This window comes from Malania oleifera, chromosome 9, assembly GCF_029873635.1.
Source record: "Malania oleifera isolate guangnan ecotype guangnan chromosome 9, ASM2987363v1, whole genome shotgun sequence".
In the NCBI taxonomy this organism is placed as follows: domain Eukaryota; kingdom Viridiplantae; phylum Streptophyta; class Magnoliopsida; order Santalales; family Ximeniaceae; genus Malania; species Malania oleifera.
This window is the reverse complement of record NC_080425.1, coordinates 32,617,908-32,643,735: the sequence shown is the minus strand read 5'-3', so window position 1 is coordinate 32,643,735 and position 25,828 is coordinate 32,617,908. Positions and strand designations below refer to the sequence as shown.

The following is a 25,828-nucleotide window of genomic DNA, read 5'->3' as shown; positions in this document are numbered from 1 at the left end:
GGCGTCATCCATCCGCACAATATCTCAAAAGTAAAGCATATTCCATAATAAGACAATAAGATCGAGTACATAAGAGAGAGACTCGTACCATTATTTAAAAGGCGTAACACAATCTCATCAAGTGCTGAGTTTGATGGAGCACATACCAGCACACGTACACGATATTTACGACTGGATGTAACAACTTCTGGTTTCTGCAAAATATATTAGAGTCGAAAGATACTCTCTCTATTCTTTAATATAACCATGGGAGGAGTCAAGCTTACCAATTCATTTCCACTGATGGGGAAAAAACCATCATCACCATCAATGGGCATAATTTCATCCCTTGGATTAATACCAATTAACCATGGAGACGCTTTTCCCCAATGATTGCATCTGCAAATGTAAAAATATTACACTGCAGTGAGCAATCACAAAAATAATTAGTGGGTTAGCAAAGGAGTCAAATAAAAAGTACAATTTCACCCAATTCATTTTGGAATTTTTTGAGTCTCTATCACGGTTTTGAAAAGCCGAAAGAAGCCTCCTTGTAGAAGAACAAGATAATATGCACTCTCTCACACACACACATACAGCTAAACACAAGCACATACTCTATCCAGATTTTTCTCCCACAATATCCAAAAAAATCAAGTCTTTTAATTATACAAAACTTCGCGTCTTAATTTGTGGGCCATCCCCTATGAGCAACAAGTTGCACTTTTGTTATCTAGGTATAGAGAAAAATGGGCAAGGTGGGTAGGTCATTCCCCTAAAGCGAGGAACAGTGTCATAACTCGGGCATATGTCAAATATGCAAGGATTCATGCATCAATCTAGATGTGGGTGGGTAAAGAAACTAGTTCAAAAGACTAGGATTAGATTAGCAACTTGGGACAAGTCAAAGCATAGAAGTGGTTGTCACAATAATTAGAAGAGTGATTTTAAGGAACTGAATTGGTAGATGAAAAGGCTGGAGAAATTGAAAAATAACGATTTAAACGTCCGTATGGGAAAGAAAAACTTAAGAATGGGGTAGGAAACCTAAAACTAAAAGATAGTTTTGTTTTTGGGATTGAAAAAAACAAATAACAATGACAGATTATGAATGTACAGCCAGCTGAATAACATATCTCCTCAACAAAGACTAAAAAAATCCAGACAAAAAGATAAAGAAAAAAACTGGAAAACTAAAAATAACAAATGCCGGTGCAAACTAACATCCAACACACAACACCAATCATGCTGAATATCATAAAAGCTCAGCCTCTTAAAATTCCCCTACCCAACACAGCAAAGAGAAACCAAATAATGTATCTTCTCCCAAACCAGCAAGTGCAATGTCTTCTTCCCTAAAAAATACGAGCATTACACTCCATCCTGAGCCCCCAAAATACTGCAAAGAAAGCACATTTCCAAGCTGCCCTCCTTTTCCCTGCCAAAGCCAACAAATGAAACCACCAAAAAGTCCTCCAAACTGCCTCTTAACTCACTCAACATTCACATAGATAATGAAATTAATCCATATGCTCCAAGCATAATCACAATGTATAAAAAGATGCGATGCAGGTTCTAAACAATTAAAAACAAAGTACACATATTCCTGGAGAGAGAGCCTTCAACAGTCTCCTGACTGGCAACAAGTTATTGGTATTAATTCTATCAAGCACAACCAACCAAATAAAAGCCTTAATTTTAGAGGGGACTTTGGCCTTCCAAATAGATTTATAAAGAGGAAAAGAGGAATTAGATCTAGTAAAAGATATCACAAAAACATTTGCAAGAATAAACCCCCATAGGATCCAAAGACCAAAACTGGCTATCCTCCCCCCAAAAAAATTGATAGTTATTCAACAGGACTAGCAAAGAGGATAGGTCTATCAAATCCCTATCATTCAACAACCTATGAAATGAAAATCCCAAGAAGGTAAAGGGCCATCTGGATCAACAACAAAGGAGGAAGCTCAAGCAAAAGAACTGAGGAAAAGAGGTGGACAAAACTACATTCCCCAACCAAGGATCTTTCCAAAAGCAAATATTACTACCCGTTCCCATCAAGAATTTAATATGGGGAATGAAAAGGGGATAAATCTGAGAGATAGCATTCCGCGGACTCTTTGAAGAATATAAATCTCAAATTAGTGGCCCCTTCCCAACAAGAATTTAATATGGGGAATGAAAAGGGGTTAAATTTGAGAGATAGCTTTCCTTGAACTCTTTGAAGAGCATATAAATCTCAAATTAGTATCCCACCCATTCTCATTGAATCCATACTTTTAAACCTATATGTTGCAAGGAAAAAATTTCTAGCAGATTTTGAACAAAGCCATTTAGCTAGAAGAGCTATGTTTCTACACAACAAATTTCCAATACCCAAACCACCCTCCCATTTATGCCTTCCCACCTAGCTATGTTTCTACACAACAAATTTCCAATACCCAAACCACCCTCCCATTTATGCCTTCCCACCTCTTCCCAACTTACCAAAAGAACCCTATGGTCCCCTGCCCGACCACAAGATCTCCATCATTATCTTCTTAATCTTGATAGCCACACCCATAGGAATCTTAAATTTGGAAAGTATAAAGGGGCACTAGAAAAACAAGCCTAGATGAAAGTAAATCTACCACTGAGAGAAAAAAAAACACCTTTCCACCTGTCTAGTCTCTTGGATACCTTTTTTGCAACAAGATCCCAAAAATTGATAGATCTAGGTTTACCCCCCAAAGGAAACCCTAGATAGGACATCGGCCGATCCAAAACACTACAACCTACCTCCACAAACAACTCCCTAACACTCTCGTCAATCATATTGATAGTTGCAATACCATTCTTCCTCATATTAATATTAAGCCTAAAAACATTCTTGAAACACGGAGAAGACCCAAAATACTCAAAAATAGAGGGTCTATGATTCTCTAAAAGAAGATAGTATCTTCAGCAAACCGAAGGTGCGAGACCCTGACCCCTTCCCTCACCACATCCAACCCTTTCACTAAACCTCTATCCACAGCCCTATCCACCATCCTACTCAAAAGATCAGCCGCTAAAATAAACAAAAACAGGGAAGAGGGTCACCTTGCCTAATCTGCTTCGTAGCCTTAACCAAGATATAGGCTCACCATTCACTAAAACCAAGTAGCTCATGTTATGCAAACAGCCTCTAACATAAAACCTCTGTTTCCAAAAAATGGCACAAATCCTTTTTACCAAGACTATGGGCTTGTTCAATTAATTGGCCCAGCTTGGTTAAAAGAAGCTCCTCCTTTTCAACTACCTGGACTAGGTCCAAAACGAAAACCAAATATTCTGGACCAAAATTCTTTGCCTCATCTTCTCCAAGCACAACCCTATCCACCTCTACTATCTTTGCAGCTACTTCTAAAACCCTAGATGCCCCAACTCTGTGGACATCTTCTAACCGATCAGCTGTAATTTCCGGCAATGAAACCATAGGTTCCTTCAATTGCAACTCACCGCCACACCAAAAACAAACCATGCCTTTCCCATACTCCACACTTTGCTTCCATGTTTGGATACGACTTCGACAACCATCACCTTTACCTTCGCCTTTGTCTCTCTTCCCTTTCGACACCACTTGACTCCACGATCTGGGAGCCAAAGGGCTCACTTCACCTTTACCTTCGAATTCATGACAAAATTCATCAGCTAACTCGCAGAAACCCTTTGCAAAAATTCGCCATCCTTCACATTTAGCGCCACTAGGGACAAATACCAAACATTGCTTACCTTTCCACCCTAGTCCTAACTCTAAAAATTTTCCCACCTTAGTCCATCGAATCAACAGCGAATACTGCATGCTTCCAAGACGAACCCTTCAAAATCCCCTTTCCATCTAACCAAAAACTGACCGAGCATCAATAAACTATCTTATAGCCTCTTTGGTGAATCTTACCCATCTATTACAAGAAATATTGTTCTCGAGAACGAACAAGGGGAAAAACAAAGGGAAAAAGACATTTAAGCTTGCTAGAGTTGGAGAAAGTACAAAAAGCAATATCAAATGTATAAAAATGCAAATTATAGCATCAAGGAAGATTATATATTAAAGAAACATAGCGAACTTATTTTAATAAGTTATTAAATGAAAACGACATAAAAGACTTACACTTAGAATTAACAAAGGGAATGTTACAATATAACTTTGCCTAAAAGCTTAAGCTGTTAGGTTGTGGACCAACAATGTATATCAAGCTTTAACACTTCTCTGCATGACAGCCCGATAGCACATGAAGAGATAAACACATGAAAGATAACACCCATTTCAGGGAATATAATAATTTTTTAAACATGACACACAAACGCAGGCAACAAGACTAGAACCTAGGACCTCCCGGTAACCAGCTCTAATACCATATTACATTACCACTTTACCTAATAGCTTAAAGCTGTTAGATTGTGGACCAACAATGTATATCAAGCTTTAACAAGGGAAGAGGCTAAAAATTAGTTATTTATCTGCAAAATTAGAGTCAATGAATTTAAGTTTGCATTAAAGAAGACAAAAAATGGAAAAACTATAGTATGGGGTGACATCCAAATTGAAGTATATAAATGACTAGGTCAGTATGGAATTATATTGTTAACAAATTTATTTAAGGAAGAAAATCACTTTAATATCTATATACAAAAAATAAAGGAGATATTCAAAATTGCAATTACTATGTGGAGCTAAACTTATACAATGAAACTTTGGGAAAGGTAATTGAGCAAAGACTAAGGTTAGAAATAAACGTCTTAAAGAATCAATATGGTTTTTAATGCCACAGAGATCAATTTCAAAAGCTATATTTTTAATAAGAATATTATTGAAAGATTAAGGAAAATAGGACTAACTTGAACATTATTTTATTGACCTAGAGAAAGCCTATGATAGGGTGCTTATAGTGGGTTCTTGGGGAAAAAAAAGGGAAAATGTAGTAGGCATATATAGATGTCATTAAGGAATTGTATGATAGAGCAATTACTAGTACTAAGACTATGGATCAAGAGCCTAGGGAATTTCCAATCGTAATAAGCATACATAAACGGTTTGCTTTGAGTCCTTATCAATTTGCATTAGTTATACATGAACTTAGTAGGAATACCCAAAATGAGGTCTTGCAACATATGTTGTTTGTAGATAATATAGTTTTGATTGATAAACTAGAGGTGGAATAGAATCTAAGTCAAAATTATGCACAGAAGCTGTAGAGCATGGTTTTAAATCGCGGTACCGAGTAGGGTAACATAACGGTAACGGGTGTAATGGGAAGCAAGAGTAGCATATGTTATATAATGGGAAGCGGGTGTAACGACCGTGAATTTTTTTGAAACATGCACAACCTTGTGCATATTAGCATACTTGCATGTTTTATGATTTTAGCCCTTCTTAGAAAGAGTTTTAGTATATTTTGGATCCTTTAGTTCGAGTAACCAAGTTATTTAGTAAGGGAAACAAGTTCACAGTTGTTTTAAACCACCATTGATAGAAAAATTACGTGTGTGCGTGCATTTATACTTCTCATTGTTCTTATCTATGATAAATTCTTATGTATGCTAAATTAATTAATACAAAATACATTATACACTCCATTAATCTATTAGACACATAAGACATACAAATAATACAAATATAAAATAGCTAGAAAAGAAAGAAGGCGGAAGTTGAAAAATATAGAACATAAATATCACATTACTAATATTATCAAAATCAAAGATTTTCCTAACAAGTTAGTATTTTCAAATTATTAATTGATGCATCTCTTGCGAATATTTAAAGATATAGTAAATTTTGTATCATTGTCATCCTCATTATAATCTTTTTCCCCTCGCCACATGGTATATGGAGAAATATTTATGAAAGAGAGGGAAAAAGTGAGAAGAAAAAGTAAAAATTAATATAAATTTTTTGGTGTAACAGCCTTGTGTAGCGATTACGTAATGGACGTAACGGCCTTTACGCAATGGTCGCGGTCCATAATGGCCGCTACAGCCGTGACTTCTTCCCACCGATTTCGCAGTGAGTAACAGTATCGGTAACCCAAAAAAACGTTGCATAACAGTCACGACCGTTATTTAAAACCATGTTGTAGAGAAAAATATAATTTTAAATCAATACGCTAGTACATTTTGATATCTTGGATCTCTATTTTGCAGTCGAAAAAGAAGAAATTTTTCGAAAGTGAAGAAAATGTAAGGAGTATAATAAATATTTCTTAGAATATATAAGAACAAAAAGAAAATAAAAATAAAAATATCAAAACAACACAGCCCATCTAATCACACTGTAAATTTGAAAAGAAAACCCTTTGAAACAACCAGCTGCAAAGGCCCACAATGAGGCAAAATACTGAATCCTATCCATGGATACCAAAACCCCAATCCAGATCATGTGATCCTACGATGATCCTGACTTGCCTAATCAATCTTGATCATATGAAAAATTAAAATCAAGTAGGATCACACTAGGATTGTAACAAGATCATTGCGATCCTACCTGGGATCCTATTGGTCCTACTCTGTAATAGAATATGGATTTTTTCTCTTTACAAATTTAAAGAAAAAAAAAAATCGACCTCTATTTTAAATGACACAAACACTTTATTTTTGCAAGACAATTCGGTTCAATTTGCCCAATACATCAAATTTAGGGCAAAATAACGAGCATCTCCCAGGATTTGTTTGCTCCAAGTAAAGAGATCTCCTCAAAGCTCTTTTCCTTCAAAACCAAAAGCTCTCTAAGAGCTTATAGAGTTTTTGATCGGCAAACCTAAAGTTGTCTATCAGCAGGCTGGGACTGTTCCTTCTTTCAGCAGCAGATACGCATTATCTTTGTAATTTTTACCAGGATTTGTTTGCTCCAAGTCAAGAGATCTCCTCAAAGATCTTTTCCTTCAAGAGTTATTATTATTATTTTTTGGAAGAAGATAAGTTATTATTCTTATTTTTTATTTTTTATTTTGGAAGATGGTAAGAAACTTTATTAGATCGAAGGGAGAATATACGGCTGGAGAAAGAAAGCAAAAAATTTCAAGACAGAGCAAAGCTCTAACAGTCGAAGCAATATATTTTACATCAAGGATAGCCTGGTCGGCTATCAAATTGAAGTATGGCTCAGCCCCTTCAAATAATTTCTTGTTCCTTGCTTTCCATGTGTAGTAAATGGAAGGTATCCAGACCATCTTGAGAGCAGCTTCTTTGGGTGAATTATCACGCCAACTTAACCAGTTGATGATGAAGTCCCAGACTGTGAGGGGAACAGAACTTAGGAAAGAGTCACAGACTTTGTCTATGATTTTCTTTGTGAAGGTGCAGCCAAAGGACAGGTGCTTGATACTTTCAGGAGTGGACCGAGTGGTACCATAGCGGCTGCAAGTGCTGGAGCTTGTATAACCCCAAGGAGCAAGCCTGTCCAGAGTAGCAAGTCAGTTTTGGATGGCAATCCAAACTATGAAAGATTGTTTGGGGATGTGATGCTTTGTCCAAATGATTTTTGTCCATGGCAGGGTCGGGTTGTGAGTTCTTTGTGAAGGTGCAGCCGAAGAAGGTGCTTCATACTTTCAGGAGTGGTACAGTGGTTGCAAGTGCTGGAGCTTGTATAACCCCAGGAAGCAAGTCTGTCCATAGTAGCAAGTCGGTTTTAGATGGCAATCCAGACTATGAAAGATTGTTTGGGGATGTTATGCTTTATTGACTTTTGAATGAGTGGGGAGGCCAAGCTCAGAGGTAATGTGCTGTCCATACCTGTCAATGAGAGGACAATCAGGATGCCAGTTATCGAAGTACATGAAGTGTTGCAACCATTCCAATCATGTGTTTGATGCTTTTGTAGGCTAGAGATCTATCCTTAAGGATTTTTTTCTATATCCAAGTGCTGGTTGGCGAACTCTTGGTGGACCGAAAGCTCTTTCCTTTAGGTTTATATGTGTGAGTTCAGATGACCCACAGGAAATCCTTTGAAGTGCAAAGGAACCAGATGAGTTTGACGACAACAAGATCACTATAATCAGTTAGAGATTTCAGGCCAAGACCTCCTTAGGGAAGGCAGATATCCCATTTCACTTTGCAGCCTTGAGAGTTCCAGTCATTACCATGGCAAAGAAAAGATTTAAATCTTTTTTTGGAGCTCACGCATAACACTCCTTGGAAGGAACAAGGAAGAAGCCTAGAAGTTGTGGTTAGCCTCCAGAACAGATTATATGAGTTGGAGCCTTCCTGCATAGGAAAGGAATTTATTATTCCAGGAGTAAATTTGGGGAAAAATCTTCTCAAACAGCTGATCAATTTTGTCTTGTTATTTTCTTTGTGACAAGAGGAGGTCCCAAATATTTGACTGGAAGGTCTCTTTAGGAATGCCTGGAGTTGTTGAGCTATGGTGCCTCTGCTGGTCATTTATACCTGAGCAAAAGAGATCTGATTTTTGAGGGTTGCATTTGAGCCCAGATAAGAGGTAAAAGGTTAATCAGCTTGATCTTTTTGCATTTAGGATGGAATGAAAGCCACTGGCAGCAGCTGATTGTAGAAGTTTATAAAGGACTTCCACAATCATAACAAACAACTAATGGGGACAAAGGATCCCCTTCTCCAAAACCTCTTTTCCCCTGGAAAAACTCCTGAACAGAACCATTTATGATGACTGAATAGCAAAGGGTAGTTATGCATTCTTTAATCCAAAAAATAAAGTCAGCAGTGGTACCAATATGTTCCAGGATCCGCAAGATTAAGTCCCATTGAACTGTATAAAAAGCTTTCATCAAATCAACTTTGATTGCCACTCTTGGAGAAGGGGAATTTAGGTGGTAGTTATGCACAAGTTCCTGAGCCAGCAGAATATTATCATGAACTGATCTCCCTTTAATGAAGGTTGTATGATTAGGGCTGATAAAGGAATGACAACAATGTTGAAGCTTATTTGCCAGGACTTTGAGATCATGGTCTTAAAATTTCCATGAAATTGCTGAATTTTCCAGTTTCCGTCACCCTTGAAATCCAAATGGCAGTCGATTTCTGTCTTACATAATTTCCATTGAAGTGTCAACAAATCACCCTAAACTTATCAAAATCTCATAATTTTAGTGAAACTTCTCGAATTTTTAACTATAGAATGAAATTTTCTCAGAATTCAAATGAAAGATTTAGAAGTGAATTGAAATTTCTCTCTTAATTAATTTTTATTTTTGGGCAAAAGACTTTAACCTCCTTGAGATTTCAAAATTTCCAAGGACTTTTCTAAGGTTTGCCAAAAAGGCACAAACCTCCCCCTGTACTTTACAAAAAGACAAGTTTTTTGAAGGGAGGTTTGTAACTTTTTAGCAAACCTCAAGGAAGGTTGTGGCATTTCTTAAACCTCAGGGGAGGTCTGTGATATTTTTGAAACCTTAGGAGAGGTCTCCATTTTTTTCTCAAACCTCTAGGGAGGTTAGTGTCTTTTGCCCTTCATTTTTTTATCGAAATAAAATATTATTATGAGGGCTTTTGAAATTGTATAAAAAAATATACTTATTTAAATCATGTCTAAATAATCATTATTTGTATAATAAATAATATTTAAATGATTTATGAATTTCATTTGTATTAACAGAATATGTTTAATAATTATTATCTCACAAATATGTTTAATACACATATTATATTACAACTTTTACACCTCATACACAACATAAATGCATTTAACTTGTAATATTAGTCCTAAAACTTACATTATTATGTCTATTAATAATGTAATATTGTATAAAAAAATATACTTATTTAATTCATGTCTAAATAATCATTATTTGTATAATAAATAATATTTAAATGATTTATGAATTTCGTTTGTATTAACTGATATGCTTAATGCACATTATCTCACAAATATGTTTAATACACATATTATATTACAACTTTTACACCTCATACACAACATAAATGCATTTAACTTGTAATATATTAGTCCTAAAACATACATTATTATATCTATTAATATTGTAATATTACAATTTTTCATTCTTTGAGAGGATTTTCTTTCTTAATGAATTTTCTTTTTTTTATTAAAAAAAATTAATAATCAAATTCCCAAAGGATCTTCTGTTATTTTTTCTTTTCTAATCTTCCACCCCAAAGTGTCTCTTTGTGTGGCACTTTTTATTTTTTGTTGTTCATTGAGAGGACTTATTACCATCAGCTTTCTATATTCTTTTCTTTCTTAAGGAAAATTCTTTTCTTAAAAAAATAATAATATTCAAATTAATCTTAAGAACTTTGGTTTTTTTTTTTTTAGTATCTCCCCCATCCTCCCCCAAAGAAAAAAAAGAGTGTCACTGGTTTGCTCTCTGGCTGCTTGAATTGTTTCAAATATTTTTTTGAACAACTAGGCTTTGGCTTTACACTAAAGGTTTTTGTTTATCATTGCCAGTCCTGTTTCAGATCTCTTTTTAATAGCAAAGATTTGCTTTTCTTCTTAAATTTAGACCAAGACAAATCTCCTGTGTATGTGATACTACAAAAATGTAAACCCTCTTGAGGCCTAAGACTAGGAAAGAGTCAAAGATGAAGCACTATAACACCATAAATCTGATACTTTATGACCAACTTGGCACCTTAATGGCAAGCCAGGACTTTCACTTTGGCTTCCCTCTGAATTTTGAGATATTGCAAGTCATACCAAATTATATGCTCTTGCCTCATTTGTAATTAGTTGTGCATTTGTCTCTGAAAACCATACCCTCCTTTTATCAACTTCTCGCCATCTCCTTATATGAAATCCATTCTTTATAACCAACACTAATACAGAAGAGTGTGCTTGATTAAAATAATCCTCTCAGAATTTTACTTCCTTCTATCATGTTTGCAAGGCTTATTTTTATGTACATAAATAGAGACCCGTCTCACACAATCACCCATATATAATTTTTTAAATCTGTTTAAAGAAGCGTAGAACTTGTCACCCTCCCCCTCACCCCCCAGAAAAAGTGGGAAAAGGTTTAATCTTACATGAGATAATATAAACATGTAGAAAAAATCAATTGTTGTAACAGGTTAAATGTCCTTCCACATATGGTGAATTTTACAGAACAAGGCTCATACAGTCTCAAAAATAACAATTCAAGAATCTTCAATCAAAATCAAGCATCAAAACAATCCACATCATGAAAGTGGAGAATTGAGCAATACTTTTCCTGAATGGGTAATTCTGGCCCACGTTTTACTTCGCGTAGCATACCCCTACATGAAAAAGAAAACATGGCAAAGGAAAGCAAAGGAAATTTCTTAGTATGTACTCCAAAAACACTCAGCAAATGTAGAAACAAAAGAGGAAGATCTGAAATTTACTAAGCTAAGATTTTGATATAAGACATAAAATAAAAATTCAAAGTTTCATACTTCGAATGTACTCTGGCTGGTGTTGCATGCAAAATGGCACTAAGAAGTCCAAGGATGGTCTGTGTTTTGCCAGTTCCTGGGGGGCCCTAGGAGGACACGTACAGCCAGATCAGATAATGAAAGCAGAACTACATAAATTGGACTATTCCATAATAACATAATATAATACAGATCAGAAAATAAAAATAGAAAGAAAACTTTTCCATGAGAGCAACCTGTCAAGGAGTATAGATTGTTGTAGAGTTCATTTATATTCTCAATATTCAACAAATATGAATAGCAATCAGAAGCAATAAAAGGACAGATAATGGAAGACAAAATCAAGGTAAATAGAAGTAAAAGAGATTTAGTCCTTAGTGCCTGTAGCACATCATGCAGGCAATTTGCAAGAACTCCTAAGATATTTCATTAGAGGGCTTTTCAGGCAGGATGGTATTTTTTTGTGCAAGAGTTTCTGGTGGGAAATTAAAAATGTGCTTTATAATAAAATAAATTATAAATTAGAATAAATATGTAAATTATTATTCTGAGTATATACGACAGCAACAGCAAGACTTCCTGCCAACAGAATACACTATATATATATAAAAGACAAAACACTTCCCACCAACAGCAAAGCCTGAGGGAATCTGATGTACTAATGCCAGACACAGGCATGCATGTATACCCACAAATTTCCCCCTGAACATGTATCCTGCCCTTCACATACCCTTGTGTTAAGAAAACATGATACACAGAAGGTGCAAATACTAAACAAGACAAGTATGCAGGAAGACCATAAATATAGACCAGGATCAGATGCACCCAAATTATCATTCCAAGAAACAAATACAGACGCCATGCAATTGTACAAGATGGGTCTGGTTTAGGAGTTTACTAAACGGAAAGCATCAAAAGTTCAAGGCTTAGACATTAATTCAAGCATCCAAGTTAAGTTCGACAAAATGCTCTCCCTTGGTCTCTACCCTCCTTATTAGCTTCATTCTATTAAGTACTAAAGAATAACACAAACCACGAATATATAGTTTTTGAAATACTGATAAAAGTGAACAGGCAACAGAAAGAAAAGACAGTTGGGGGAGTGAATTGAAAACAAAGAGCAAGGTCATAAATAGAGACAACACCTTCCTAGTAAGAGAGATCCACATTATTGTGAACATCACCACTTACACTGCCCAATGTCATCTCTCTCACAAAACAGGTGTTCCTAAGGTTCTAGATCATAACATTATTTGTTCTTGTAATTCTTCGGGTGTCTACAAATGGAAAGAAAATGCTAACACTTGCACAATACAATTAGCCCCAATATTATTTGGTGGATGGGTTAACAGTTAAATGAAGGGCTAAAACCTATATTAGGAAAACAAAGTGGCATTTTTTTTTCATAGCAAAAGAAATTTATCAAGAGAGAGTGCAAGATAAACTACAATAAAAGCCAAAGTATGATTTACAATTGGCTTACTCTTTAAACGAGGATAAAGATAATAAATTTTAACTCCATCCGGTTTGATCTACTTGCTTGACAATGATCACATTTTCAGGTGCAATTGTACAGCTTCTCTTATTGCTTCAACAAGTTTCACATGTACTCAAAAATTTCATGTCAATTTTCTTAAATTTTTCAGCCTATTAACTTTTTTCATTATCCTGAACATGAAACTGAAGCCTCAGACATTTGACGCTAAAAATGGTCCTTCTAGGAGTTCCAAGCTTTGCCAAGGCCTTCTCTTTAAGACATTGATTACAACCTCATGATAATGATGCACTACAAGAAGTAAAATTATAAATACAAATTCCAAACTGTATTAGCCCCTGTTTGACAGCGATTAAAAAAGTGCTTACAGCATTTACCACTCCTAAAATAAGTGCCTATGGCACTTACCACTTAAAATAAATGCTGGTGCACAATTACTGTTGTTTGGTATGTTCCAAAAAAGTGCTTATTATATAAAATACTTAAAAAAACTTCTTATTTTAAGTGAATTTTCATAATCAATTCAGGATGGGATATGGCACTTCTTACAAGTGTTGCTTCTACTACAGAGGCAAAACACATAATTTTGGCCAAAATTTTTTAATTATAGCTAACTTGTAAATTTATAAGCATTGTTATTGACATTTTTATTGGTTAATAAAAAATATATTAACATAAAAAACAGAGTACAATGAGAAGAGAACAAGATGTCATCCTTGGAGACAAAAAGAAAAGTAACAATCAATTATAAAAGAGTTGCACTCCAATCCCCTTGCAGGTCAGTCCGTGAAATCCCCCAAGAATACACAAATGAATTAATCTAAAAAGAAGCTAGAAAAACAATACTATCCCATAAAAAAAAAGCATTAATAATTTTAATAGTTTATAGATTATACTTTAATAAAATACATAATTAAAATTTATAGATTAACATATTTACTAAATCAAAAGAGTTATAAATTATATGAATAATTTTAATATGATTCATATATTTCATGATTTAGTTATTTAATTCACATATTATTAAAATAAAAAAATTATTTTAGTAAAATATTCATTTATAAATTAAATATGTAATTTCATTTAGCCATATATACTTATTTAATCAATTAAATAATTAATTATTACATTTAAAATTTGAAAAATATTATTTAATAAACATAAAGTATAATTAAATAATAATTAAAAACATATTAATATAACTAAAATTATATTTTCATAAATTATATAAAGTAAATTTATAGACAAATATATTTATTAAATTGAAAGAATTATAAATTATTTTTAAATAATTTTAATATAATTCTATTTTTAATGATCTTAATAATATTTTATTATAATTATCAATAAAATAAAATCATTTGCTCTTAATTGCAATCCCTTATTTTGATAAACAAAGAATTATATTAAAGGAAGAAAGGTGCACAACAAAGAAAGAAGAAACAAGAACATGATATCCTCCCATGGCACAAGGAGAACAGCCAAAAAAAGATAGTATTTAAAGACAATTCTAGTAAGTAACACCAACAAATCCTGCTATAAATCTTCCAAAGAAACATGACAAAAGAATCCAACTGCCAAGCACCAAAGGGATGCAAGGAACACCACTCTACTCCAAAGCATGCTACTTTAAAGATTCTAGCATTTCTTTCTAGAATCTTTGAAGTAGCATGCTCATACACCAAATAATAGCCAGTGAAACCATCACGCAAAGTGTCATGGTTCTCTCTATTGTGCGAAGTCCTCTTCACCTCTCATCTCTCTATTGCTCTTCATTATGGTTCTGTTAGTTATTGATGGTGGGGGATCACTTAGTCCAGATCGAAGGGAAATTTTTTGGTCTGAGATTGGATAAGGTGGGGGAGGTTGTAGCTTTGTTCGTTCTTGAGAAAAACCAGCTATGCAATCAGTGGATCAGACTTTCATCAGTTGCAGCAACATGGTTCTCGCAGGGATTTTTGTCACTTGTTGGACGGTTGGGCACAGGTTTTCGAAGCTCTCTCATGCAGGTTACATGAACTATGGGTTGGCAATTCATGTGACAATGGAAAGCAAGTTCTTGGAACTAGGGCATGGATGGAGAGGCAAAAGGTATTCTATCTTTGTCCCTAAAGGTTCAAAAGGCAATGGTGGCTTCAATTTGGGGAAGAATTTAGCACTCTGGTGAGTTCTTTTCTTCCTGGCGCTGACGGTGAAGATAGCAAAAAAATCACTGACAATCATTCATGGACTCAGCTAATTTGAAGAAATACTGGTAATGCTGGTGTTTGTTTGAACTTTGAACGGTGTATCGGAGTCTCTACGTGTTCATTCTGCGGGGAAGATGCGAGAAGAAGTCCTTCGGCCTGCTTCGCATAATCAATAGAAGTTGCTAAGGGTAAGGATTCTGGCTAAGGAGTTGAGTCAAGAGGCAGCTGGGATTTCATGCATGGATGAAAGGATGATCAAGGTTGGATGGGTTGGGCCTCAGTCTTTAAAGAATTATTTTAGACCTGGGCTGGTTGTTAGACAGTAATAAAGGCCTACTAAACCCGCTGATGGGCCAGCCAGTTAACGAGGCCCATAACCAGATTTATGATTCTATATTGGGCTTGGTTAATGACAAGGAAAACCCTCCAGATAACTCTCAGCTGGGCCAACTTAACGGGCAGGCCCAAAAATTTATCCCCATTGGTACTAATGTCTAATATCCTAGTTTATGTCAGGTAGCCAATCAGAATGAAGCCCATAATCTTTCTTTTAAAATCTGTTTCTTTTAAAATCTGTGAGGTGGCGGGGCTTCATCTACCTTCAGAGCAGAAGCAAGTTGCAACCGTCCCAGTGCTTCACTCAACTTCAAACCAGATCCATGGAGATCAGAAGGAGAGAAGTAGATGTTCCAAAAACCAATGAAAGAAAGAGGTGGAATTGGAAAGGTTGGTTTCTAAATATTCAATTAATATTCTAGGGGGAGATTTTTCTCCCGCTCAGGAGAACAATGTTACAGCATGGGTTTTCAGGGATGAATTAGGAGGAGCTTCTTCGAAGAATTATAATTCTTGTGAAATTCAGGATTTTATTGTTGGTGCAGAGGGAAATAAGGGAGTAAATTCAGATAATTTGAGAAGTCAAAAGGTTTGGGTTTGCCATAAGGAAGTGCAAATGGTTTTTGAAATGAGAAAACATCCTGAAGAAAATTGAGATTCTTCTGGTGAGAAAGCAAAAACAAAAAAAAATTACGAGAGATTCAAAACGTGTTTTGAGTATAGCAGAGGAGCCAATTGGTGAGTAAGCCGATGCAAGACTGGAAAGAAATGGGGGAACGTCTCAGATGATGATACTGTAGGCAGTAGTGATTTTGAATGTGATGGGGGCTTACTTTTGGATCAAATTCGGGATCAGCATGGATATTCTTCTGACTCTTCTTCTTATCACCTTGGGGACCTGTCTTATGTGCCGCCACCTCCTCTAGAAGGATTAGAGGGAATTGATATTTTTGAGGATGATGTTTCTGAAGAAGAGCAAAAGGCAACTAGGCAAGAGATGGAATTCTGGCCACCCCAGTTCAAGAAATTTCCAGAAGGACTTTCAAACTCAGAGTTCGTTGGATAGCTTGGGCCTCAATTTGTCCGATTGCAGAGGAAATGAAGTGGCTTGATGATGGTAAATATAAGGTGAAGAAGGATCACAGGAAATTAGCTAATTTGAAGTGTTCGGTGAACTATGATGGGAAGGGCTTAGAAGGGATTTCTAGGCTGATTTTAGTTATTCAATTTTTTTTTCATTTTTATTTCTCTTTTATTTTCTTTTCTTTTTCCTTCTGTTTTTTCTGTTTTCTTTTTGAAGATTTAGTATCCTTGCTCTGATTGTATATTCTCTCTTAATATATCTTATTTTTATTAAAAATAAATAAAATAAAATAAAAACCAGAACAGTATCATTCCACAAAGCTTTCCTCCTCTTACTCTTGCCAAAACCACCACATATAATAGTGCAAAAACTCTGCAAACCAAAAGGGCACACCCTTATTATAATTTTAATTTGCTTTTCTGCGTGTGATACCACCACAATTTATTAAAAGATGAAATATGTGAAATGTTTTTTTCAAAAAACGCACTACAAATTATAAATGTGGGTAGCTAAATGCGACTTATTTAACAAGTACTCATAATAATCAAAATCCGTACTTATATAGCTAAATGGCACCTAGGAGTTTCAAAACTTATCCCATTCACTTATTATCAACACTTATCAAATTCAACACTTCTGAGCAATTCAGCACACTGAAATTGATTCAAAACAATCCCTAAGCCTATTTAACTCGAATTTCATCAACTTATGCCAACCCCAAAATAAGCTTTTTTAAGACATTAAGCCAAAAAAAAAATATAAATAAAGAGGTAAAATAGTATAAGACTGGCAGTGCAACTCCATTTTCTTAATATTACAGGAAATATTCATATAACAAACATAGAGCAGGATATATGTGTCTCCAACCCCATCTAGCTGATTAAGAATGAGCTATTACTAACATAAACATATATTTGAGAATCAAAATAACAATAACAAGGCTCTAGGTATAGAAGACTGCAGGATGAAGGAGAATATAAGTAAACAAATTGAAGCACATAAAAAAGATATAGTCCAAACCTGTATTAGGACAAAGGCTGTACGTGAAAGACCTGCCTGCAGTAAACAATAATCTCTCAGACATTCGATAAAATTCACACATGCACAAGCCAAAGGACATGCGCTCACCCCACACCCCACCACGATCCCCAAACACAGAAATCAAGGTAGAGATTAGGTTGCCCCAATATGCAACTGCTAAGGAAAGAATACCATCAAGCTCAAGATGAACTCTCCCACCAGAAACAGATATAACTAGCTATACTTGGCAAAATTTTGAAGAGACTGACCTGAATGGCGGCCAATTGAGATGCATTATGATTATTTTCAATAGACTCCATCAGGGCTCTGGGAATTTTCCAGGCCCTGCTTTCAGAACCAGAATTGTTTTCAGTTGCTGTTAATATCAAATCCTTGAAAGGGAGACAGCTGATAGACCGTAGAGCTATATATTCACGAGCAATAGTTGATAAGCTGCAAATCTGCACATAACACTGCAATTATTAGAAAGCTGATTATATTGAGAACATCAGAGACCATGCACAGGGCACTCTGCATCGCATAAGTTGGGGAAACCATCAGTTCACCATTACTTTCATTGGCTACATTTTCAGAAAAATAAGATTTTAACCACCATGATAAAAGCATTGAAATATGATGCTGCATACATTTACAACCACCAATGGTGGAGAAAATCTTAAAAAGGAATTTTTAAACGATCCAATAAACAAAATTTTATATCTAAAAAATCATGTCAAACACTAAACTTTGACCAAAGCGTTTGGGGTTGCACACTCACCTAGGCCTAACTAAAACTCAGTGATATAGTCAAGTCCTTAAATTGAAAACAACAATGACAACAAAAAACAACTATTACTACCAAGTGTTTATTCAAGTAATATTGCTAGCAGAAAAAATCGTAGCAATAGGCCTCCTAACTTCCTCCAATTCAAAAGGCCTCTCAGACCAATTTGCGGCCTCCTCCTAAATGTCAAGCTCTTCCACCATAAACCTATTCTTACAATCATCAGTGTACAATGTTGTATAGAAATTTTTGTGTAATCTCAACCCCAACATATGTATGTCCTTCAACCCCCTCCTTGAATCTAAATCCAACTCCTTAGCAAGACTTCTTTTCCTCCTTCCATTAGCAAACCTGTGGAACAACCTAGAACTACAATCCCCCTCTTCAACCCAGCTAACCCTCAATTTTTTACGCCAACTTCTCTCTTCCCTCAACAGAATCACCTTCAACTAATTGGAAAGCTAATTTCCATGTCCATAAATCATAGCCTGATAGCCTTAAATAATTCCTATCACTAATATTCCCAACTCCACCCCTTCCTCCCCCCCCCCCCCCCCCCAAAAAAAAAAAAACCCTAAGAGCAAGAGAGAGAAATAGGGGGAGAGAGAGAAAAAGCACAAGAGAGGGATAATCAAATCCCTCACATATGTCTACGCATAAACAAATATTCTCTTCCTCATATCCCCCTTACATCTAAAATCACTTCTATAAGTATAAACTGATGAAAAAATACAAAAGTAATTTATTATCCAAGAACACGGCTCTTTCAGCTAAGCCCCCATTTGGGAGCACTTAAAAAAAAAAGTGCATACAACACTTATCACTTAAAATAAGTACTTTTACAAAAAAAAGTGGCGTTTGGCTTGTATTACAACAAGCACTTACTGCAAAAAGTGATTTTCCAGAACCACTTTTTTTTATAAGTGGCTCTATTCATAGGTGGTATTGTTAATCAAAAAATAATATTATATTATTTTTAATTATTAAAAATATTTAAATATTAATTAATAACAGTTGACATAATTATTAATTAAATTTTTAATTAAAAATTAACCATATAATATTTATTGTGCACTATAACCTATTAATTAGTAATAAGATATAATTAATTTCTGAAAGGAATAAAAAGAAATATCTATAAATTTAAATAAGCATTAAATAAAACAAAATTTTTAATTTAATTATTAATATTTTTTTAACATAAATTAATGTGATAATCATATGTTATAAATTTATATTAATAACAAGACTATTGTTAATTAATAAATAATATTATATTATTTTAGTTAATAGAAAATATTTAAATTTTAATTAGAAAGTTAATATAATTATCATTTGAATTTTCAATTATAAAAGTATTAATATATTTATTTAAAATATATATAAAAAAAAAAGACATATTAGTTATTATAATTCAATTCTAGATTGAACAAGAACTATTTATTAATTTAAATTAGCATTAAATAAATTAAAATTTCAAATTTAATTAATAATATTAATTTTATCATAATTTAGTATGATAGTAATATGTTATAAATATACATCAATACCAAGATCATTATTAATTAAAAATAATAATCTTATATTATTTTAACAGAAAATATTTAAATTTTAATTATAAATAATTATTAATGAATCTATTAATAAAAAAATATTAATATTTTTAATTTAAAATATGTTTTAAAATAATCATATAGTAACCTAATAAAGGTAAATATCCAAATACCACTTATTTTAAATACAACCAAACACCGCTTATAACTTTCAGCACTCTTCTAGTTCAGCACTCATTATCAGTACTTATAAAATTCAGCACTTTTTTTAAAAAAAGTACTTCTGCATAAGTGGTTCCAACTAATCCCTAACTAGCTTTGGCTGTTCCCGTTAGAGGTTTCCTCCTTGTGGCATAAAGTTATCAAAAGCAAATTTTGACTTGATGATAATGGGTGGGATACTAATTTAGGTTCTATATGCTCTTCAGACAGCCTGTGGAAAGCTATCTCCCATATTTACCCTCTCTTGCCCACACCAAATTTGTGATGGGTAAGGGATCCAACCTTCGTCTTTGGAAAGATATATGGTTGGGGAATGCTGTTTTGGCCACCTCTCTGCCTCGCTTAATTCATTTAGCTCAGGGAAAAATGATCTCATTTCTTATTTTATTGTAGACTCGGGCAGTCCTCCACCTTCTTGGGATTTTCATTTTAGGAGAGCATTGAACGATGGGGAAACTATTGAATTATATTCTTTGTTGGTTATGTACGACAATTGTAGGATATCTTCCGACGAAGATAGTCAATCTTGGCTGTTGGATTCCTCAGGTGTTTTTTTGTGTAAATCTTTCTTTGATTTCTTGGTTGGTACCAATCATTCCTTTCCAGTCTATCAAGTAATCTGTAAGGTCAAAATTCCCAACAAAATCAAAGCGTTTTTTTTAGTTGGTTGTGCTTAATAGAATAAATGCTAATGACTTTCTGCAGACAAGGAGAACTGTAAAGGCTCTATCCCCTGATATATATGTATGCTTTGTTTTGATTGTTCATAATCTATTTCTCATTTTTCTTGCATTGTGATTTTGCATGGAAGGTTTGGAATAAGTCATTTAATTATTTTGGAGAAAGCTGCGTTTGTCCGAGAACAGTGGAGGAGTTCTTGGCAATACCTTTTGTGGGCTTTGGAAGGAGGAAGGAAGGAATTTCTTTATGGAATTGTGCTTTATTTGCAGTGCTATGGGGCTTGTGGAAGGAACGTAATTTTTACGTATTTTTTCATGGAAAACAAATTCAATATTGGTTGGCATGGGAGAAAGTTTTTTTAATGGCTTCTTTGTGGTGTGTGGGCGATCAAAATTTTAAGGGGTTATGTTTGACAGATGTTCAGCAAGCTTGGAAGTCCCTTCTAAGGGTGTGCTGATTTGAGTTTGCTGTATTTTTTGTGTTTCCCTTTTTTTGTTTTCTTTTTCTGGGGTTCCCAGATTTCATAGAGGATATGTCTTCTCTTCTGATTGCACATTCTATCTTTAATTCTTTACCTAATGAATTTCTTTTTCTATCAAAAAAAAAAAAGAAATCAACAATGCTCAGTAATGCAATATCAAAAGATATTAGATGCTCAATGAAGTACAAATTGGAAAGGGAGTTTTTTTATAAAAAAAAATTGTATGTTATTTAAACAATGCAATGGAAAAGAAAAGGTTTTATTCTATTGTCTAGTACCACTTTCATTTTAATATAAAAATTTCCAACTACCAAGAAAGTGCAAGAATTGCCATGGTCCCATTAAACTTAGCTTTCATATAATATAATTTATTTAGTCAGTTTAAGAAATCAGTTTACCATACCAAGCATTCCATTACGCTACATGAAAGCATGTTAGTATGTTACCAAATTAACAAAAAGCAATCTCTGCCAAGGAAAAGAACGACACAAGTTACAAACAAAAGATTAATCGAGCAAAAATAATGCATAAAATAGCTAAAATTTAAAGCTAAAAATAGCTCAAATTTATAAAGATAACTTGCTTTTAAAGTAAAAAGGTTACCTTTAAAATCCATAAGCTTCTATCTGCTTCACAAATTAGAGAACGCACATTCAAGAGTCTTGGACATGATGCTATTTCATCAGTATTTATTTGCTTGACCTCTCCATCTAAAAACATTCTAAGTCGAAGAAGATCTGTTTGCCGATGCTCCACCAATGCAAATGCATATGCACTTGGAAGTTTTGAATCCTCTTGAAACTACAAAAGCCAAACCTTTACATTCTCAAAGATTCAAGAACATTATAAAGGTAGTTATTGCATACCAAGTGCAATATAAATTCAATGCCTTGTGTTTTTAGCAGCACTATGAACCATCTACAGAAACTTTCAAAGAAATTTGGAACCATCACCATGATAAACGATGTAGAATTATTTTTAAAATTTTTAAAAATGCCACCATTTTATATCTCAATCACTGTATATGAAGACAGCTTCACTGTTCTCCAAATAATTCCAATTATGATGACTGATTTGGACAAAAAATTATGTGTAAACAATGGATCAATTCAATTCCCATGGGCTCCCCAAGCACACCCTCAAACAGAAACATCTTGTTACCAAGGAACTGTTTGCCACAGCTTTTTGGGGCTCAAAAAAGGACTCCATAATCTCAAAAGTCCCTTCATGGCAACCAGCAGTGTTTGGCTAGCTTTTGTGAAAACAGCTTCTTGCACAAGTCCATACTTTTCTTTTCATTTTGGATAAAGTCTTTTCCAGAGAAGTAGGGAGGACTTGCCTTTATAATTGCCTTCTCCTGGACCCCCATTTTCATAGCATCTTAGTCTTTATCCCTAATTGTGCAACTAAATTGATAAACAACATTTTATGCCAATGCCTGGTTATTTTTTTAATAGAAATCAAATACAGGAATCATTAACACCTTCCCTCAAAATACTTCCTCTTGCAAAAAAACTTCAGCCAGACCCACCCGCACCCTTTTTCTTTTTTTGATCAGAACACACTCTAAACCATTTTTACACAGATTGCAAAGGAAATGTAAAACTCAAAAAAAACAATTCACCTGAACACTGTAAGAGACTGGACAACACAGAGAATACAGCAATGTCCAAAGTATATGGTGAAAATATCTGGTGAAGCGTGAATTACAAAGATTTCAAACAATGTCAGTTGATTACCTTCTCTTTTGAAAGAAGCAAAAGATCATTTTGTGAAATTGATTCACCTTGCTCGGCTGCATAACCAACCACAGGTAAGTGAAACCCATCAGCCTCAGTGCATTCACGGATGAGCCCCAGCTTCCATTCTATAACTGCAATGCTCAATACAAACATTTTAACCTATAGAGCAAATTTCTCTATGGATTACATTCAAAATCTGAAAAAAAAAAATGAAATGAAAAATAAAAATTAATTAAAAATACCATCTTCCTCATCTCGTCCTTGAACAATCTGAGCTTTTACTTCTTCAAAAAGAAGGGGCTCAAAAGTTGCAAGGTAGTCATCAATATCTTTATATTTATCCTTCACTTCCCTCAAACCAAAACCATTTACATCACCGCTTCCACTCTTTTTCTGAATTGAGAACACAATAATAATAATAATAATAATAAACATTCACTGCACACACATAGAGTGAGACAAACAGGGTCTCACATTGGATTCTTTAAGGAGGCGTATATAGTCCCAACTGAGAACTATTTTGTAGAAACGAACAATAGAAGCATCTTCTTGCAGCTTTTTTTGATCCACAGTCATCTCAATCTTTCATGTCCTCCAAATGCCAAAAAGTGAGAGCAACCGCCAAGCACAGATAAGCTACGAACTACACACACAGAGCTAACACGGGAACCCACAATCTATGGCATAACACAGCAACTCCTAAAAAGGTATACACAACATGGGGCATCAGAATAAAGAAATAATTTCATTCATCTAGTTATAATTTTAAAAAAAAAATTGATAAATTAATACTTTAAGCACAACAATTTTTGCAAACTGTTAATCATCATTCAATTTTTACATGGTTCATTAGAGAACGAATCAAGAAAACAAACATAAGAAATTGATCAAATAATTATTGAAAATGACTTACAAAAATCGAGTATCAACCAAGATGTCTAGAAGAGATCAAATATAGCATTAAAATGATATTCCTAATAAAATTTAAATTCTTAGATTCACAATAAAAAAATCAGTATTTGGTTTGGTTTTATTTTTAAAGACAAAAAATGTAGAGTCCATTTTGGTATTGAGATTCCTGGCCAATGCTCACACTCTGCATCTTGCAGTCCGGCACAGCAGCAAAAGTTTATGTGAAGGAAAAAAAAACCCAAGATGAGACTAGGCTTCAATTTAACTAGGGGTGGCAAAATGGACGGGCGGGCGGGCCGGGTCCAGGCAGGTCACCAACGGGCTGGGTCATAAACGGACTGGATCATAAACGGGTCGAGTTATAAACGGGTTGATGTTTAACGGGTCACACACATGCCAACCCTAAACGGGCAGGTAACAGGTCACCTGTTTAAAAAATATAATTTATTTACTTTTAAAAATTTTTTAAATTCCATATGAAATAACATTTAAAAAAAAAAAATACTGCATTAGCAGACTAATTGAATAAGATGGACAGAATAGTTAAGGCGGACAGAGCCCACCACTTCCATCTCTCATTTACCAATTTGGGGTTCACCAAATGCAGACACTGTTCTAATACTACATAAAATAAAAGCAACAAAAGATTGTAATGTTCCCTTTTAGGTTTTAATTAATGTGGTCTATTTCTTGAATAATGTACGAAGTCATAAACTTGGAGTTGTAGTCTTTATTTTATTTTATCATATTTTTCTTCACCAACATACAGTAAGTCAAAGAAATGATTAATGAAGTGGGATTAGATTTTTATTTTCATAAATAAAAAATAACTTTGAATTTTTAATTTGCAAACATTTATATTGCCTCAGAGGAGCAGTATTGACTATTTGTTGCCATCAATTCATCATGCACTAATGAGAAAATGAGAGGCTCAGTCATGAATCATGATCAATCGTTTTTGTAGATGACGAGTGCAATGTATCACTCTGAGAACCCAAAAAAATAAAATAAAAATCGTAACTCACCTCCACGGCTCTACCTCTGTCCTCTGCAGATATAAGGGTAGATCTGCGTCTGTGGATCGTGAGGGAGCTTGACCCAGGACCATGAGGAAGCTCAAGGAGCACCGGCACCGCGGCACGTAGCAGCGCACCAAAGGAGAGCCAGAGAGGAGAGGATTGAGAGAGAGAGAGAGAGCTGAGAGGAGAGCCGCGGGCCGTGGCGTAGCAGCGCACCAGAGGAGTCTGAGGAGAGGAGAGGATTGAGACTTAAGAGAGTGAGAGCTGAGAGCCTGAGGCTGAGAGGAGAGCCGCGGCGTGGCCGCGCGGGTTAGGGTCTTAGGGACTTAGGGTTTTTTTTCGTGTGGCCGTGTGGGTGGAGTCGCCGAGGCCCAAGAGTGAAGCTGGAAGAGGGAAGAGGGAAGAGGGAGATTGAACAGCTGAACTGAAAAAATATATATAGATAAAGGATCCAAATTAACGGGTCACCGGCGGATGACCCGCCCGAACCCAGTTGAACCCCTTATAAACGGGTCAATTCGTGACCTATTCAATTATTAAACGGATTAACTTCTTTAAATTCGAACTCGTTTTAAATGGATGGATCCGAGTAACCTAAGTCATAACCCGTTTTACCATGCCTAATTTTAACCATGGCAAGAGTCAAATGCCTGATTTTTTTTATTTTTTTTTTAAATCTGGGCAAAAGGTGGAGGGGGGGGGGGGGAACCAACTAGTAGCAATTCTAAATTGACATGACCAAAAGAGCCCCTATCTTCTTGAACCGACACAAAGCGGGGCTTAGATGGGCAAACCTACGAGCAAACCATGAGCAATTCATTAGGGGATCCACCAGGAGTTGCAGGTGCTTTCCCAAGGCAGTTGGGTCACACCCTAGCCCCACAATGGGCAACATGACAATGACATAGAGCAGGAGCAGGAAGCTGAGAGTAAAAATCACAACTTAGCCCCCACATTCCTCGAATCAAATGAAACTAAGCCTACA

The 25,828-nt window shown here is 34.9% G+C and overlaps 1 protein-coding gene across 2 annotated transcripts in view; it reads right to left on the bottom strand.

Moving 5' to 3' along the window:
- LOC131164636 (probable helicase MAGATAMA 3) overlaps positions 1-25,271 on the bottom strand; it is a 50,328-nt gene extending 25,057 nt beyond the window's left edge. The window contains exons 1-11 of one of the 2 annotated variants that reach the window (XM_058121971.1): positions 24,850-25,271; positions 23,387-23,611; positions 23,155-23,305; positions 22,910-23,043; positions 21,774-21,971; positions 17,719-17,910; positions 17,450-17,485; positions 11,347-11,432; positions 11,137-11,187; positions 267-378; positions 89-194 (exon numbers count right to left, since the gene is read on the bottom strand). In XM_058121971.1, coding sequence (XP_057977954.1) covers positions 89-194; positions 267-378; positions 11,137-11,187; positions 11,347-11,432; positions 17,450-17,485; positions 17,719-17,910; positions 21,774-21,971; positions 22,910-23,043; positions 23,155-23,305; positions 23,387-23,488 — 1,168 coding nt within the window. In that variant the 5' untranslated portion in view covers positions 23,489-23,611; positions 24,850-25,271. Of the gene's footprint in view, positions 1-88; positions 195-266; positions 379-11,136; positions 11,188-11,346; positions 11,433-17,449; positions 17,486-17,718; positions 17,911-21,773; positions 21,972-22,794; positions 22,862-22,909; positions 23,044-23,154; positions 23,306-23,386; positions 23,612-24,849 lie in introns of those variants that run through there. The other variant, XM_058121972.1, reaches the window with a different exon arrangement.
- Positions 25,272-25,828: the final 557 nt, after the last annotated feature.